The following is a 13,432-nucleotide window of genomic DNA, read 5'->3' as shown; positions in this document are numbered from 1 at the left end:
GTAAGCACCCTTAGCAAACCACAGTCCCCAGGTGGTATAAGAATGCTAAATATATAGTTGTGGTCAGAGAGACTGAGGGGAGCCTTGTAGGCCATCTACGTAATTTACCTGCTCAAATTGGAAAACTTAGAAACAGAAGAGCCCACCACAATGTTGGGTCCCTATCTGCACTATAAAGCACTATCATAACACTTTAACAAGCCATGGCTTCCCCCAATGAATCCTGCGAACTGTAGTTTGTAAACAGTGCTAGGCAACCATTACGGGCAGATATTCTCTTTTCCCTTTCACACAACCGGCCCTTGACCTGCCTGGATAATGCTAGCCATGGGGTCCTACGGGGACAGCCAAAAGCTGCTGTTTTGCTCTGTGGCTGGGTCAGCCCTGATTAAATAATTGATGTAAAGGCAGGGAAACAGCTGGCACAAAATTAATTTACCACAGTTCCTGAATTCAGAAGTTTGCCTGAAATATAAAATTAGGGGCAGCTAGTTGGGGAAGCTCCAAAGCTGTGCTATTGTTCACCGGAGCTGGGCCCCTGGGTCTGGATTTAAAGCCTGGAGCTTGTTAAGGAACAATAACAAAGAAAATTCCACAGAGCACACACAGAGTGCTTTCTTCCATGGCCAAATAACTAACCATACTAGTCAGACCTTATCCAGAGAACTCAGCCTGGTTCTGTGGGCCACACTTTTAAGGAGGATACAAACTGAAAGGAATTTAGTGGCAGGGGGACGAAGATTGTCTATGGTACAGAAAGCAAATCTTATGAGGAAAGTTTAAAGAAACTGGAGGTGTTTAGCCTTGGAAAGAGAAGTCAGAGGTGGACATGACAGAAATTTTCTTATTGCTGAAGAGATGTTGGATAGAAAAGGACAAAAACTTACTATCTGCTGTCCCACAGAGTGGGCAGAAGTAGTGGTAATGGGATTATGCCACAGGAGCATTAAATTTCAGTTGAACTTTGGGACAAACTTATTTGGGGTAGATAAATACCATGATTACATTTTCTGCGTTTCACATGAAAAAGCCTCATCCTTTCACAACCATTCTGTTGTTGTTGTTGTTGTTGTTGTTGAGTCATTTAGTTGTGTCCAACTCTTTGTGACCCCATGAACCAGAGCACACCAGGCAATCCTGTCTTCCACTGCCTCCCGCAGTTTGGTCAAACTCATGCTGGTAGCTTCGAGAACACAGTCCAACCATCTCATCCTCTGTCGTCTCCTTCTCCTTGTGTCCTCAATCTTTCCCAACATCAGGGTCTTTTCCAGGGAGTCTTCTGTACTCATGAGGTGGCCAAAGTATTGGAGCCTCAGCTTCAAGATCTGTCCTTTCAGTGAGCACTCAGGGCTGATTTCCTTAAGAATGGATAGGTTCAATATTCTTGCAGTCCATGGGACTCTCAAGAATCTCCTCCAGCACCATATGGGGGACACCCGGATCAAATTCTCCATGGTAGATCTAAATGCATGAGCAGGTATATATGGGAGCAGGTGGTCCCTTGAGTTACGAAATCTTTTGCTCTTGATAGCTAGAATACCTAGCTGAAGTTCTCTGTCTCTCTCTCTCTCAGTTCCCCAGTGGTGTCACCTGTTGAGCATTTATCATGGGGAGGCAACGTGCTATTCTCCCCGTGGAGGTAATTACCGCAGCAGCCTGGGGACGCGCTGTGAGCTTTCCTGCGACCGTGGATACCGCTTGATTGGCCAGAGGTCCGTACAGTGCCTGCTAAACCGTCGCTGGTCAGGACATGCCTACTGCAGACGTAAGTGTCACACCAGTGTCCAGAGGCAGCTCCACATTACAGCCATCCTCAGGAAGCTCCATTAAAGTACTTAACATAGGGTGCCATCAACATAACCCAAGATGAGCCTGCAGGATAACTCAGTTGGTAGAGCAAGATACCCTTAATCTCAGGGTTCTGAGTTCAAGCCCCATGTTGGGGGAAAAGATTCCTGCATTGCAGAGAGTTGGACAAGATGACCCTTGTGGTCATGGGCATAGCCAGGATTTTTGTTAGGGGGGGCAGAACCTCCGTTAGCTATGTACAGTATTTTTAATGTTTTTTTGTTGATTTTGGGGGGGCAGCTGGCCCCCTGCCCCCAACCCTTGGCTATGCCCATGCTTGTGGTCCTTACGATTCTATGTGTCAGAAGTAATTGCTGGCGGAGAATAGACATAAGCATCTACTATGTATTTTGGAAATTTATCTGTTCACTTGTAGATTTCGACACCTCTTAAGATATTGTCATAAAAATTTGCCTGCTCGTTGTTCCAGAAACCAATGAGATTTTTAATCTATGCTTCGATACAGTTGGGCATCATTTTTAATCAAGAAGGCAGGCTGAACCTTTCAGAACTGTATTGATTTTCACCGCTGATTTCAAGAGTGCTTTATATCAAGGGCAAAAGGAGGTTTGTGGGAGGACTGAGTATGAAGGACCAAGGGTTTCATAGAAGGGTCCAGGCATATTAATCCTGCACCATTAGAACAGCTCTCTGGCAGAGGAAGCATCCGGCCTGATCCCTGCTATGCTGCAAAACCAGAATTAGTACTGTTAGCCCAGGCAGACCAGGCAACCTAAGAAGCCAATAGGGGCTGTTGTTCCAGGCTTGCTTCCTTAGTCTGAGTAACCTGTCAATGTAGCAAAGCTCTCCCTCTTTGGATCATGCTGGTTCCTGGCACAGATTGTTAAAGAATTGGACTTGCACAGGGGAAGCGGGGAGCTGAATTCAGATTCCTGCTCAATTAGCTACTCTGTGACATGAATGAATGAATGAATGAATGAATCTTTATTTGCTTCAGCCATTGGCCATAGCAATAAAACAACAATACGATATACAAAGAATAGCAATAAGAAGTCAATTATATAAAATACATTTTAGGGGTTTGAATCAATAGTCAAATAGTGGATCTTATTCTGATTGCCCCAGCTAAAAACCTTGCAACCTTTGCTGTCACCTGTTCATCTTGATCTGCCAAGAGAAAGGACACTGTGGCAGTGGTTGGGCAACCGGGAATGGACAATAAAAGATGGGTGATAATCTCATTCCTCAAGTCTTTATAAAGAGTGCAAGCCAGAAGGGCATGCACCACCGATTCAGTCCTGCCATCTCCACAGGGACATAAGTGTTTCCGTGTGGAATTTGTTGGAATTGTCCCTCGAGTACAGCCGAGGGCAATACATTCAATCTTGCGAGAGCAAAAGCGTGACTCTGTGACATGCCACTATCGCTCATGTTAACCTGCTGCACACAGTTGCATGGATCAGCTTCCCTAAAGCACCCTCACAGTGCTACAATTCCCAGCACCTTTAACAAGCTACAGTTCCCAGGATGTTGTTTTTTTTAAAAAAAAATCTGCTTAAAATGCAGGTTGCAGGTATGATCTTAGTATTTTTGCTACAAAGCTTGAAACACTTTGAAGCTGGAATCCAGGGGGTTGTAACTCCATGAAGAGGCTAGGGAACTTTCAAGTTCTCTTTCTGTGCACAGAGATTCGGTGCCCTACGCTGCCAGCAATCTACCATGGATCGTACCAGTGTTCAGATGGAGTCAAGGTCGATTCTCACTGTGACTACATCTGCCGGCCTGGATACCAACGGGAAGGTGATCGCAGTCGTGTGTGTTTAGAAGATGGACATTGGAGTGGCAGCGAGCCAATTTGTGTAGGTAAATTCTTCCCAGAGCCAACCACACATATTGCATGGAATAAATTGCCATTGCCACTACTGGGAATGTCAGAGAATTCTGATGGAAACAGAAACAGGAGGGGAAATTGCCAATGTACATGTACTTGACATATTTAAACTGGTTTTCCATCTGTTGGACTATCACGGCTCCCTGAGAACTCCCTAAGAATCTTCTGTGCAGAAATCTCTCTGACCGAAACAATGGAACTACAGTTTCCAAAGACTGCTAAGGGGAATGGCCATTAAACCAGCTGGGGATATGTATTTTGGACAGCTAGCTACTCCACAGTCATTCAAACCACAACCTAAAGTATTTATTTAAGAATACTTATACCATGCTTTATAGCCCTGAGGGGCTCCCATTTGCCTTAGTGGTCCAACCTCAACAGTTTTATCCCAGAGATTTTAGTGCATTTCCATGTCACCTTCCCATCTGCAAAAAGTCCATTTTTTTAAAAGTGGATTTGTTGGCAAAGAGCACTTTAATCCAGTTTAATGGCACAAGCCAACATTTCCGGAATGCTCTTGAATCCCTCCTGCAAAATACTGATAATTTGGATGTGGCCAGTCATTTGTCATTCAGGCCCAAGGCGGAAACTTTCCTTCTAGTTGCTGCCTGTTTCCATGGAGTTCCTTTCTGATTCTACTCAAGCAGACATAGAGCCTCCGAAAATCCAATGTCCTGAGTCTAGAGAGCGATTGGCAGAACCCAACAAGCTGACAGCCACTGTGTACTGGGATCCACCTCGGGCAAAGGACTCCGCTGATGGTGTCATCAAACAGTAAGCTTGGGGGAGGCTGCACTGGGGTCTCAGCACCGTTTTAAGGATTCTTTTTGGAAGAATAAGTTCAAACCCAGCCCTCATATTTACATCCTGACATATCTCTCTGTCTTTCGAGTCCAGGATGACACTCCGGGGCCCAGAACCAGGATCCGAGTTTTCTGAAGGAGAACACATTATCCGCTACACCGTCTATGACCAGGCATACAACCGAGCAAGCTGCAAGTTTTTTGTGCGCATCCAAGGTAAAGGATAGGACCTTCCCTCATCTCTCCAAGGCATTACACTAAATGTGAGGTTTCTGCTTACACCTTTGCCTCTTCTCTTAAATAGGAGCAGTGAGAGAGGCATGGTTTAGATTTCAACTGTGGGTGGGTTTTACCCCTGTCTCCAGGCCATGGTCCCATTGGAAATTCTCTCCTCTGAGAGCTTTGTTTGCCAATAACAACATTCCAGTTGGAGAGAATAGCAGCTTGGCAGGTGGAGGTGGAGTATTTTTGGCAAGAGCAGTCCCGATCCGCATCAACTCCCCATCCAGCCCCATTCCTCCATGACTCCTGCCAGGGGGTTGGAAGATACAAGTTCAAACCATTCATTTAAAATAGCATGTGGTTTGGCACCAAGGCCAGACCAGGACATTTTGTTACTTGCTACAAATGCCATGTTCTGATCCGAAGCCAGGTCTGATGGGGAATGGCCCAAGGCAGAGTTGCAGGACCTTGGATAGTTCTGAATGAGCAAGCTTGGGAGCAGCCTGAGGAGTTCTAAGCTTCTGTCGCCAGACTACCTCTTCCAGAATCCACTCCCTTGTGGGATAACGTTAGATTGTTCCCAGCTCCTTGGGAACAGGTGGTTAAACCACTCTGATAATTGTAGTTCTGAGAGGATTAGGAGTTTCATAACAACACTCAGCACTTTTAACAGATTAGTCCCTAGGGTACCCTAGCGGGTTGCCATGCCTGTCAAAGTGGCGCCACAGTAGTTTAAATGCACAGTGTGCATGTGGCCTGTGTTGTGTTGGAGGCGAGGAAGACTTTGGGTTCTGATTCCTAACCTTCCCTTCCACAGTGAGTCGCTGTCCTCTTCTAAAACCACCAGAGCACGGTTATGTCAGCTGCACCTCAGCAGGGAACAACTATGGAGCAACCTGCGAGTACCACTGTGATGGAGGCTATGAACGCCAGGGTGCCCCCTTGAGGGTCTGTCAGTCCAGCCGCCAGTGGTCTGGCTCTCAGCCCACGTGCATTCGTAAGTGTGTGTTGGGGTTGAGGGCAGAAGAACTAGGGTAAAGGGCAACAGTTGTACCCCAAAATCACTTCTACTCAGAGTACACCCTTTGAAATGAATAGGCATGATTTAACGTAGGTCTGTTGATTTAAAAGGGGTCTGCTCTCGAGTAGAACTTAACTGGATGCAAGCTTATAAGCAGCCTCACAGGTTGCTGCTGAGCGGAAAGTAGGATATACCTTTAAAACTAATGCCTCTGAGATCACAGTGATGCTTCCACCATGACATCACTGCCCTGAGCTCCAACTGACATCATCTCGGTTATTGTTTTCCATTTCTAACAGCAGCTGCGTCAGTTGGGGAGAAGCCAGATTGCAGAGAGCATTTTTCAGTCCATTGTTAGATTAGCTAGGCATTGTATTTACAGACAAAGCAAGCAATTGTTTCAAAATTAGCCAGTTCCAAAAACTCTCTCCAACTCCACCTACGGCTCAGTTAGAAACAAACACATCAGATCAGCCACTGCTTGGTGACATCAGCTTCAGCTCAGAGCATTATTTTGCAAGCATCACTGTGATCTTACGCAGTTAACGCAAGTATTTGTTTTAAATGTATTTGCCTCATTCCTGCTACAAGTGCATGGAAGACACACACACACACACACTGCAACTAGTAGGCAGGACTATTGCATGGCTTGCTGGCTCTAGATGTCCAAGCAAGAGTTGTTGGAGGTTGGACATTATTTGTGTGTCTTGGGGGTGTTTCCTGACCAGCAAACAGGACACGAACATCAGCAAGCATCCCAGGGGCATCTCCAGAAAGGGAGAAATGTCAGGGAAGATACAAAAGGCTTAGCGGGCAGATTTTGTGTGTGTAAGATGGGCTGAGAATCCAAATTTCCCTAAATGCATTTACTTACCATCTATACAGAAAACCTATAATAAATAACTCCCTAAGTTGCTAATAGGGGACGCAGGTGGCGCTGTGGTCTAAACCACTGAGCCTCTTGGGCTTGCCGATCAGAAGGTCAGCAGTTCAAATCCCCGCAATGGGGTGAGCTCCTGTTGCTTGGTCCCTGCTCCTACCAACTGAGCAGTTCGAAAGCATGCCAAAAAGTGCAAGTAGATAAATAGGTACTGCTCCAGTGGGAAGGTAAATGGTGTTTCTGTGCGCTGCTCTGGTTTCACCAGAAGTGGCTTTGTCATGCTGGCTACATGACCCGGAAAAACTGTCTGCGGACAAACGCCAGCCTTCTCAGCCTGTAAAGTGAGATGAGCATCGCAACCCAGAGTCGTTTGCGACTGGACTTAACTGTCAGGGGTCCTTTACCTTTTACCTTTTTAAGTTGCTAATAGTTGGACAACCAAAAATGCTGTGGAGATATAGATGGATAGATAGATAGATAGATAGATAGATAGATAGATAGATAGATAGACAGACAACCATTAAACCTGTTGGCTAAACTAACAATGAACCTAAGAATGCTCTCTGCAATTCAGTTATTTCCCAGCTGATTCAACTGCTGATAGAAATTAGAAACAGCAACTGACATTATGTCAGTTGGAGCTCAGAGCAGTGATGTCATGCTAGAAGCATCACTGTGATCTCACATATTTATGTATGCAACCATGACTGCCTGAATGATATATGCCCAAAATTGGAAAGAGGAACAGCCCCCCCCTTGCAAAGAGACGATTGGCAATTAAAATTGATGGAATATGCAGAGATGGCAAAACTAACCAGAAGATTAACAAAACAAAAAAAATTCCTTCCAGTAGCACCTTAAAGACCAACTAAGTTAGTTCTTGGTATGAGCTTTCGTGTGCACGCACACTTCTTCAGATACCTGAAGAAGAAGAATAGAAGATATCTGAAGAAGTGTGCGTGCACACGAAAGCTCATACCAAGAACTAACTTAGTTGGTCTTTAAGGTGCTACTGGAAGGAATTTTTTTTGTTTTGACTATGGCAGACCAACACGGCTACCTATCTGTAACCAGAAGATTAACAGATCAAGATGATAGACTTTTTGTGATAGAATGGGGGGGGGGGATTTATTAAATATGTGAAAACAAATTGTAAACAGTTAAAAACGTCAGCAGGATTAATCCAAACATGAGCAGGAAGAAATTTAAATGCATTATAAAGGATAAATTTGTTTTTTAAAAAGGATAAATTAAGATAGGCAGTAAGCAAATGACAGAAAAATAAGATACCACAGAAGGGGAGGAAGTCACAGAAAATATTATTCAATTCGTGTAGATTTATATCCACTGTTAAATGCTGTTAAATGAGAAAATGGGAAATAAAATACAGCGAGCTCTGATCTCAGAGGCATTTCTTAGTTTTAAAGGTATATCCCACTTCCTAGTGTTAGCCCTACGTGGGGCTTGAAGATGCTTAAGTATCAGCTTCTTTGTGGTCCAAACATTCTCAAAAATCCTGCCTAAGGTTACACAGAGTGACGTTTCTCCTCCACTGCACTATTATGACATAAATCAGACCTGAAATCATTGCTACAACATTTACAGTGTGGTATCCATTCAGTTCTTGTTTTGAATAGAGAAATGGAAACAAGGAGATGATTCAGGGCGCACAGGCTATTCCAGACCTTAATGCTCCTTTGTGGTTCCACTGCTAAACATCTGAATGGGGCTTCTAAGCACATGCAACTGAATAAACTTGAAACCTCTGCGCAATCAGGAGTCATGACTTATCTAGACAGGGCCTTGCACCCAAGGAAACCTTTGAGCCAGATGCAATTCAATGTCATCTCACACTGCTGGAAATGTTGGCGTATGATTGGTGATTATCCAAATCATATATGGAAAATTTACTGCTTGGTTGTAGAAAACCTCAAAAGTGGTTATTTTGATACTATAACTCCAGTTTCTTATTCTTTTCTACATATTTTTGCTGTTCTTGGCACGGGGGCATCGTATTTGACAGTGCCCTATACCAAAAGAGAAATAAGGGGTGAGAATCTATTGAATGCTTTTCTACACTTTCCTGGCCCTATAGATATATGATCTGGTGTTCTTTACATGTGTTATAAAAATGTTACTGTTCTGATGGCAGCAAATTATTATAGATGTTGAAGGAAACAGCAGTGGTGGACTTTGGGCTCTCAAATTTCATTGTGCTTATTCTGAACTTTGGTTCAGATAGCTCACTTGGTTAGAGTGTGGTGCTGATAACGCCAAGGTTGCAGGTTTGATCCCCATATGGGATGGCTGCAAATTCCTGCATTGCAGGGGGTTGGACTAGATGATCCTTGGGGTCCCTTCCAATGCCGCAAGTCTCTAATTCTAGAACTGGAACTGGAAACCACATTTCAGCATTGTTAGAACATGGGAAAGGAACCTGTGCTCCTTCAAATGTTCCTGGACTCCAGCTCCAACCATCCCTGACCATTGACTATTACGGCTAGGGCCGATGTGAACTGGAGTCCAATAGCTGGAAGACCAGTGTTTCCTCTCGTCCTCAACTTAGAACCTGGAAGAAATGGCTGTTGGGGCAGTGATGAAAAAAATATTCTCCTACCATGGTCCTTCTGAGCATATTGTTGCATTGCCACCTTAAGAGCAGTGATTAAGGTAAAGGTAAAGGGACCCCTGACCATTAGGTCCAGTCGTGACTGACTCTGGGGTTGTGGCGCTCATATCGCTTTACTGGCTGAGGGAGCCGGCGTACAGCTTCTGGGTCATGTGGCCAGTATGACTAAGCCACTTCTGGCGAACCAGAGCAGCACACGGAAACGCCGTTTACCTTCCCGCTGGAGCAGTACCTATTTATCTACTTGCACTTTGACATGATTTCAGACTGCTAGGTTGGCAGGAGCAGGGAGCTCACCCCATCACGGGGATTCGAACCGCCGATCTTCTGATCGGCAAGTCCTAGGCTCTTTTCGCTGATTACAGGGAACCAAATCTTTTCACTGGCTGTAGGGCAACGCCCCTTAGTGTTCCTGAAGAGAGGGGACTGGAAGTGAAAGTGTGTGTGCTCAGCTCAGAGGTCAAAGTGTAGACAAGATCCATTTGCACCATTGTGATCAACTATGTGAACCAATTTGGGTATCTGAGATGATATCCCTAGCAAAGGAGTGGGGGCAAGGAACCTATGGCCCTCCAGATACTATTGAACTACAACTACAACTCCCATCAGCCCTTACTAGCTATACTGATTAGGACTCAGGTGAGTTGGAGTTCAACAGGTTCCCTTGACCTATTGTATGAGCAAGGTTAGTAATCTGGCTTCACTCCCCAGAAAAGTAATAGCGGTGTTGGCAGAAAGGGGGCATTTGGGGGCACACTCAGAGATGTTTGTCAGTATCCATTCCTGCAGTGTGGCAAGTAGCCCTGTTGCTGCTATTACTGCTCTCCATTCTTCATATTGCTACCCATCTAGCATGTAACAGCAGCCATGCTAAAATCCTGTGTCTTCTCATGCTCTGCTGTCAGCCATGCAGATCAATGTGGATGTGAACTCTGCTGCTGGCCTTCTGGACCAGTTCTATGAAAAGCGCCGGCTGCTCATCATCTCTGCTCCTGATGCTTCTGACCGCTACTATAAGATGCAGAACAGCATGCTGCAGGTAAGCCCTTCCTCTTGAGTTTCCATCCTAGAACTCACACCCTTCCTTCCCTTCTCCAGCTACTGGGTTCCTCCAACCATTTGCTTCTCTCTTCACTGCAGCAAGCCACATGTGGGCTGGACTTGCGCCACATCACCGTCATTGAGCTGGTGGGGCTGCCGCCTCACGAGGTGGGGAGGATCCGTGAGCACCGACTGTCAGAGAACATCATTGAAGGGCTCAGGTTAGTGGTGCAGAGTGGCTGGCAGAGGTTCAGGTTCAAATCCCTGCTCAGTGACAGACGTTACTGGCCTTGGGCAACCACTTGCTGGGATGTTACAAAGAGAAGAGTGTGCATGATAAGGCAAAACAAAATGAAGAGGGGGTCTATTTTTCCCAAATTTGTAATTTTAATTTGAGCGATTCAGCTACCACAAAATGTGGTGGTCACCACTTAGAATTTGAAAATCTTTAAAGCCAACTGTCAGTGAGTGTATTAACCTATGGTCTGTGTGTGTGGTTTGGGAGCTGCACTGTCAGGGGAAAAACAATGCTGTCCAGGGTTGTAAAGACTGCGGAGAGAATAATTGGGTGCACTCTTCCCACCTTGGATCAAATCTATGCTTCCAGGTGCCATAAGAAAGCTGCAGAGATAGCACAGGATAGTGCACACCCTGGAAATGGTTTCTTTCAGCTTCTGCCTTCTGCAAGAAGGTACAGGGTTATAAAGACTAGGACTAGCCACCTAGTCCTGAGAAACAGTTTCTGCTCAAATGCAATTTTTGTTTTAAATGCATTGTAAGGAACAATTAAAGGGCTGTTATTGTCTTCATGTCCTGCTTGTAAAATTGCAAGAAGCATTTGGGTGTCCGCTATTGGAAACAAGATGGTGGACTAAGTGGAGCTTTGATCTGATGCTGTGAAGATGGCACCAGATCCTTCATTCATCTCAGTGAACTGGGGTCTGGAATAAAATGTGGTGGACCCCGACACGTATTTCCCTTTGCCTATATTGCTCCAGTTCTGACCCTGTCGTATCCACTGACTTACTCCATGATGCGGATAGATACCTTGGCTTTAGTTGCAGTGGTACAGCAAGCCAATAGCAAACTGGCAACTGGTGGCTTCTAGTAGTTGTGAGCCATGGGGAAGCCAGCAACAGATACTCCCCCAAAGATTGCAGTGATCAGGCAGGGATTGAAGGACTCAGACAGTCCTAGAGTTATCCTGCTCCCAATGGCCTTATAACATAATGCAAAAACATTGAACCTGGCCTGGTAACACATAAGCAGTCAATCAGTGCAAGCACTCAAGTTACATGCTGGCTCCCCATGGCCTCTAGATATGGGGAAGCTGGGTATGGCCTTGCCCTTATTTGTCATCACATGGTGTCAGGAGCAGGAAAATTCAAGCTACTGCAAAGGAAGGTTTGGAGCACACTTAAAAGAGCTGAGGCTTGGTGTTTCCTACATCTCACGGGAAAGGCGAATAAAGGGTCAGGTGACCTGACAGGTGAGCAGCTGCAACTGCCTGTCAATGTGGCCGACGGAGGGTTAGCTAATTGCGGATCTGGCTCTCTGGGCAAAAGCAGTTCCCATCCCTGCTCTAAAATCAGTACCCTCCATGAACTCTTAGGGTCTCCAGCAAACTAGCAATCAGCCAACCTTCTGTTTCTATAGGCAGTTCCTGCATATCACCCGCTCCCGTTTCAACGTTGTGTTGGTAGACAAAGAAGGTGTGGACCGTGAGCGCTACATCCAACCTCTGACACCAGATGAGCTCTTTTCCTTTGTGGATACCTACCTGCTGAGCGACCACGAAGTGCTCCAGAGGGAACAGAACAGGGACACATGCGAGTGATAATGGGCTGCTCCATCCACAGGAGTCACAGTGGACACCTTTTGACCTCTAACATGCCCTGCCTGCTAAGGGAGAGCCAGGTCTTCCCTTTCAGCATTGAACTGGAGGTGAAACAGAAGGGAGGAAATTGCTGAAGTTGAACCAACAAGGACAGCAGAACCTGCAGCGCCCCGGGGCCACAGCCACATCCACATTAAGAAAGGGGAAATAATCATAACTATTCCTGTAGGGATTATCCAGGAGGGTGTCTTTTATTTTGTGCCTACCCTTTTCTAGACAAGAAGTACATTCCACAGTGTGTGTGTGTGTGTGTGTGTGTGTGTGTGTGTGTGTAAAGGTATCACAACCAAAGACAAGTCACCAAAGGATAGGCCAGAATCACAGCTCTTCTCTCTTTTTCAAGAGCAAACCAGCAACCTATGTGGAGAAGGTCCCGCTCTGGATACATTAAGTGGAAGGCACCTTCTCTTCTTTAAAGAGTATACAGGGGTACCTCAGGTTACATACGCTTCAGGTTACAGACTCCACTAACCCAGGAATAGTGCTTCAGGTTAAGAACTTTGTTTCAGGATGAGAACAGAAATCGTGTGGCGGCAGCGGGAGGCCCCATTAGCTAAAGTGGTGCTTCAGGTTAAGAACAGTTTCAGGTTAAGAGCGGACCTCCAGAACAAATTAAGTACTTAACCCGAGGTACATGTTTCTGCTCACTCCTTATCTTCTTTTAGTCAGTGCAGTAGTTAATATACTGAGAATTAAAAGCATCCCGGTTGGAACGCCTAGGAATTTGGCACCTCTACAGCAGGTGGAATGAATATACAGTGGTACCTCAGGTTAAGTACTTAATTCGTTCCGGAGGTCCGTACTTAACCTGAAACTGTTCTTAACCTGAAGCACCACTTTAGCTAATGGGGCCTCCCGCTGCTGCCACACGATTTCTGTTCTCATCCTGAAGCAAAGTTCTTAACCTGAAGCACTATTTCTGGGTTAGTGGAGTCTGTAACCTGAAGCGTATGTAACCGGAGGTACCACTGTAAACCTTTTTTTTATTTAGCGGCACCTCCCCCCCCCCCCCGTGTTTTACAGCTGAGGAACAGAACATGTGCCAAAACTTTGAAACTGCAGAGTGTGGCTTCAAAGTAAGACAGTACTTTCTAAAGAGGTATTTTGCTACTTGTGGACTCCCACAGCTGGGCTGGTGCTGGTGGGAGAAGCAGTCCAAAAAACATCTCTGGGGAGGACCAGGTTGGCAAAAGCTGCCCTGGAATACCTGAGCCCCATCAGCCTTAAAATAATGGGCTG

The 13,432-nt window shown here is 45.6% G+C and overlaps 1 protein-coding gene across 2 annotated transcripts in view; it reads left to right on the top strand.

Annotated features, from left to right (window-relative positions):
• The window catches only part of SRPX2 (sushi repeat containing protein X-linked 2), a 29,287-nt gene extending 16,859 nt beyond the window's left edge, over positions 1 to 12,428 (top strand). Inside the window, exons 5-12 of one of the 2 annotated variants that reach the window (XM_081897643.1) lie at positions 1,574 to 1,765; positions 3,496 to 3,672; positions 4,345 to 4,474; positions 4,598 to 4,719; positions 5,543 to 5,722; positions 10,161 to 10,294; positions 10,396 to 10,517; positions 11,953 to 12,428. In XM_081897643.1, coding sequence (XP_081753769.1) covers positions 1,574 to 1,765; positions 3,496 to 3,672; positions 4,345 to 4,474; positions 4,598 to 4,719; positions 5,543 to 5,722; positions 10,161 to 10,294; positions 10,396 to 10,517; positions 11,953 to 12,133 — 1,238 coding nt within the window. In that variant the 3' untranslated portion in view covers positions 12,134 to 12,428. The remainder of the gene's footprint in view (positions 1 to 1,573; positions 1,766 to 3,495; positions 3,673 to 4,344; positions 4,475 to 4,597; positions 4,720 to 5,542; positions 5,723 to 10,160; positions 10,295 to 10,395; positions 10,518 to 11,952) is intronic. The other variant, XM_081897644.1, reaches the window with a different exon arrangement.
• The last annotated feature ends 1,004 nt before the right edge of the window (positions 12,429 to 13,432 follow it).

This window comes from Podarcis melisellensis, assembly GCF_964234715.1.
Source record: "Podarcis melisellensis genome assembly, chromosome: Z".
NCBI lineage: Eukaryota > Metazoa > Chordata > Lepidosauria > Squamata > Lacertidae > Podarcis > Podarcis melisellensis.
Note: the sequence above shows the minus strand (reverse complement) of the source record. Positions and strands in the feature narration are given on the sequence as shown.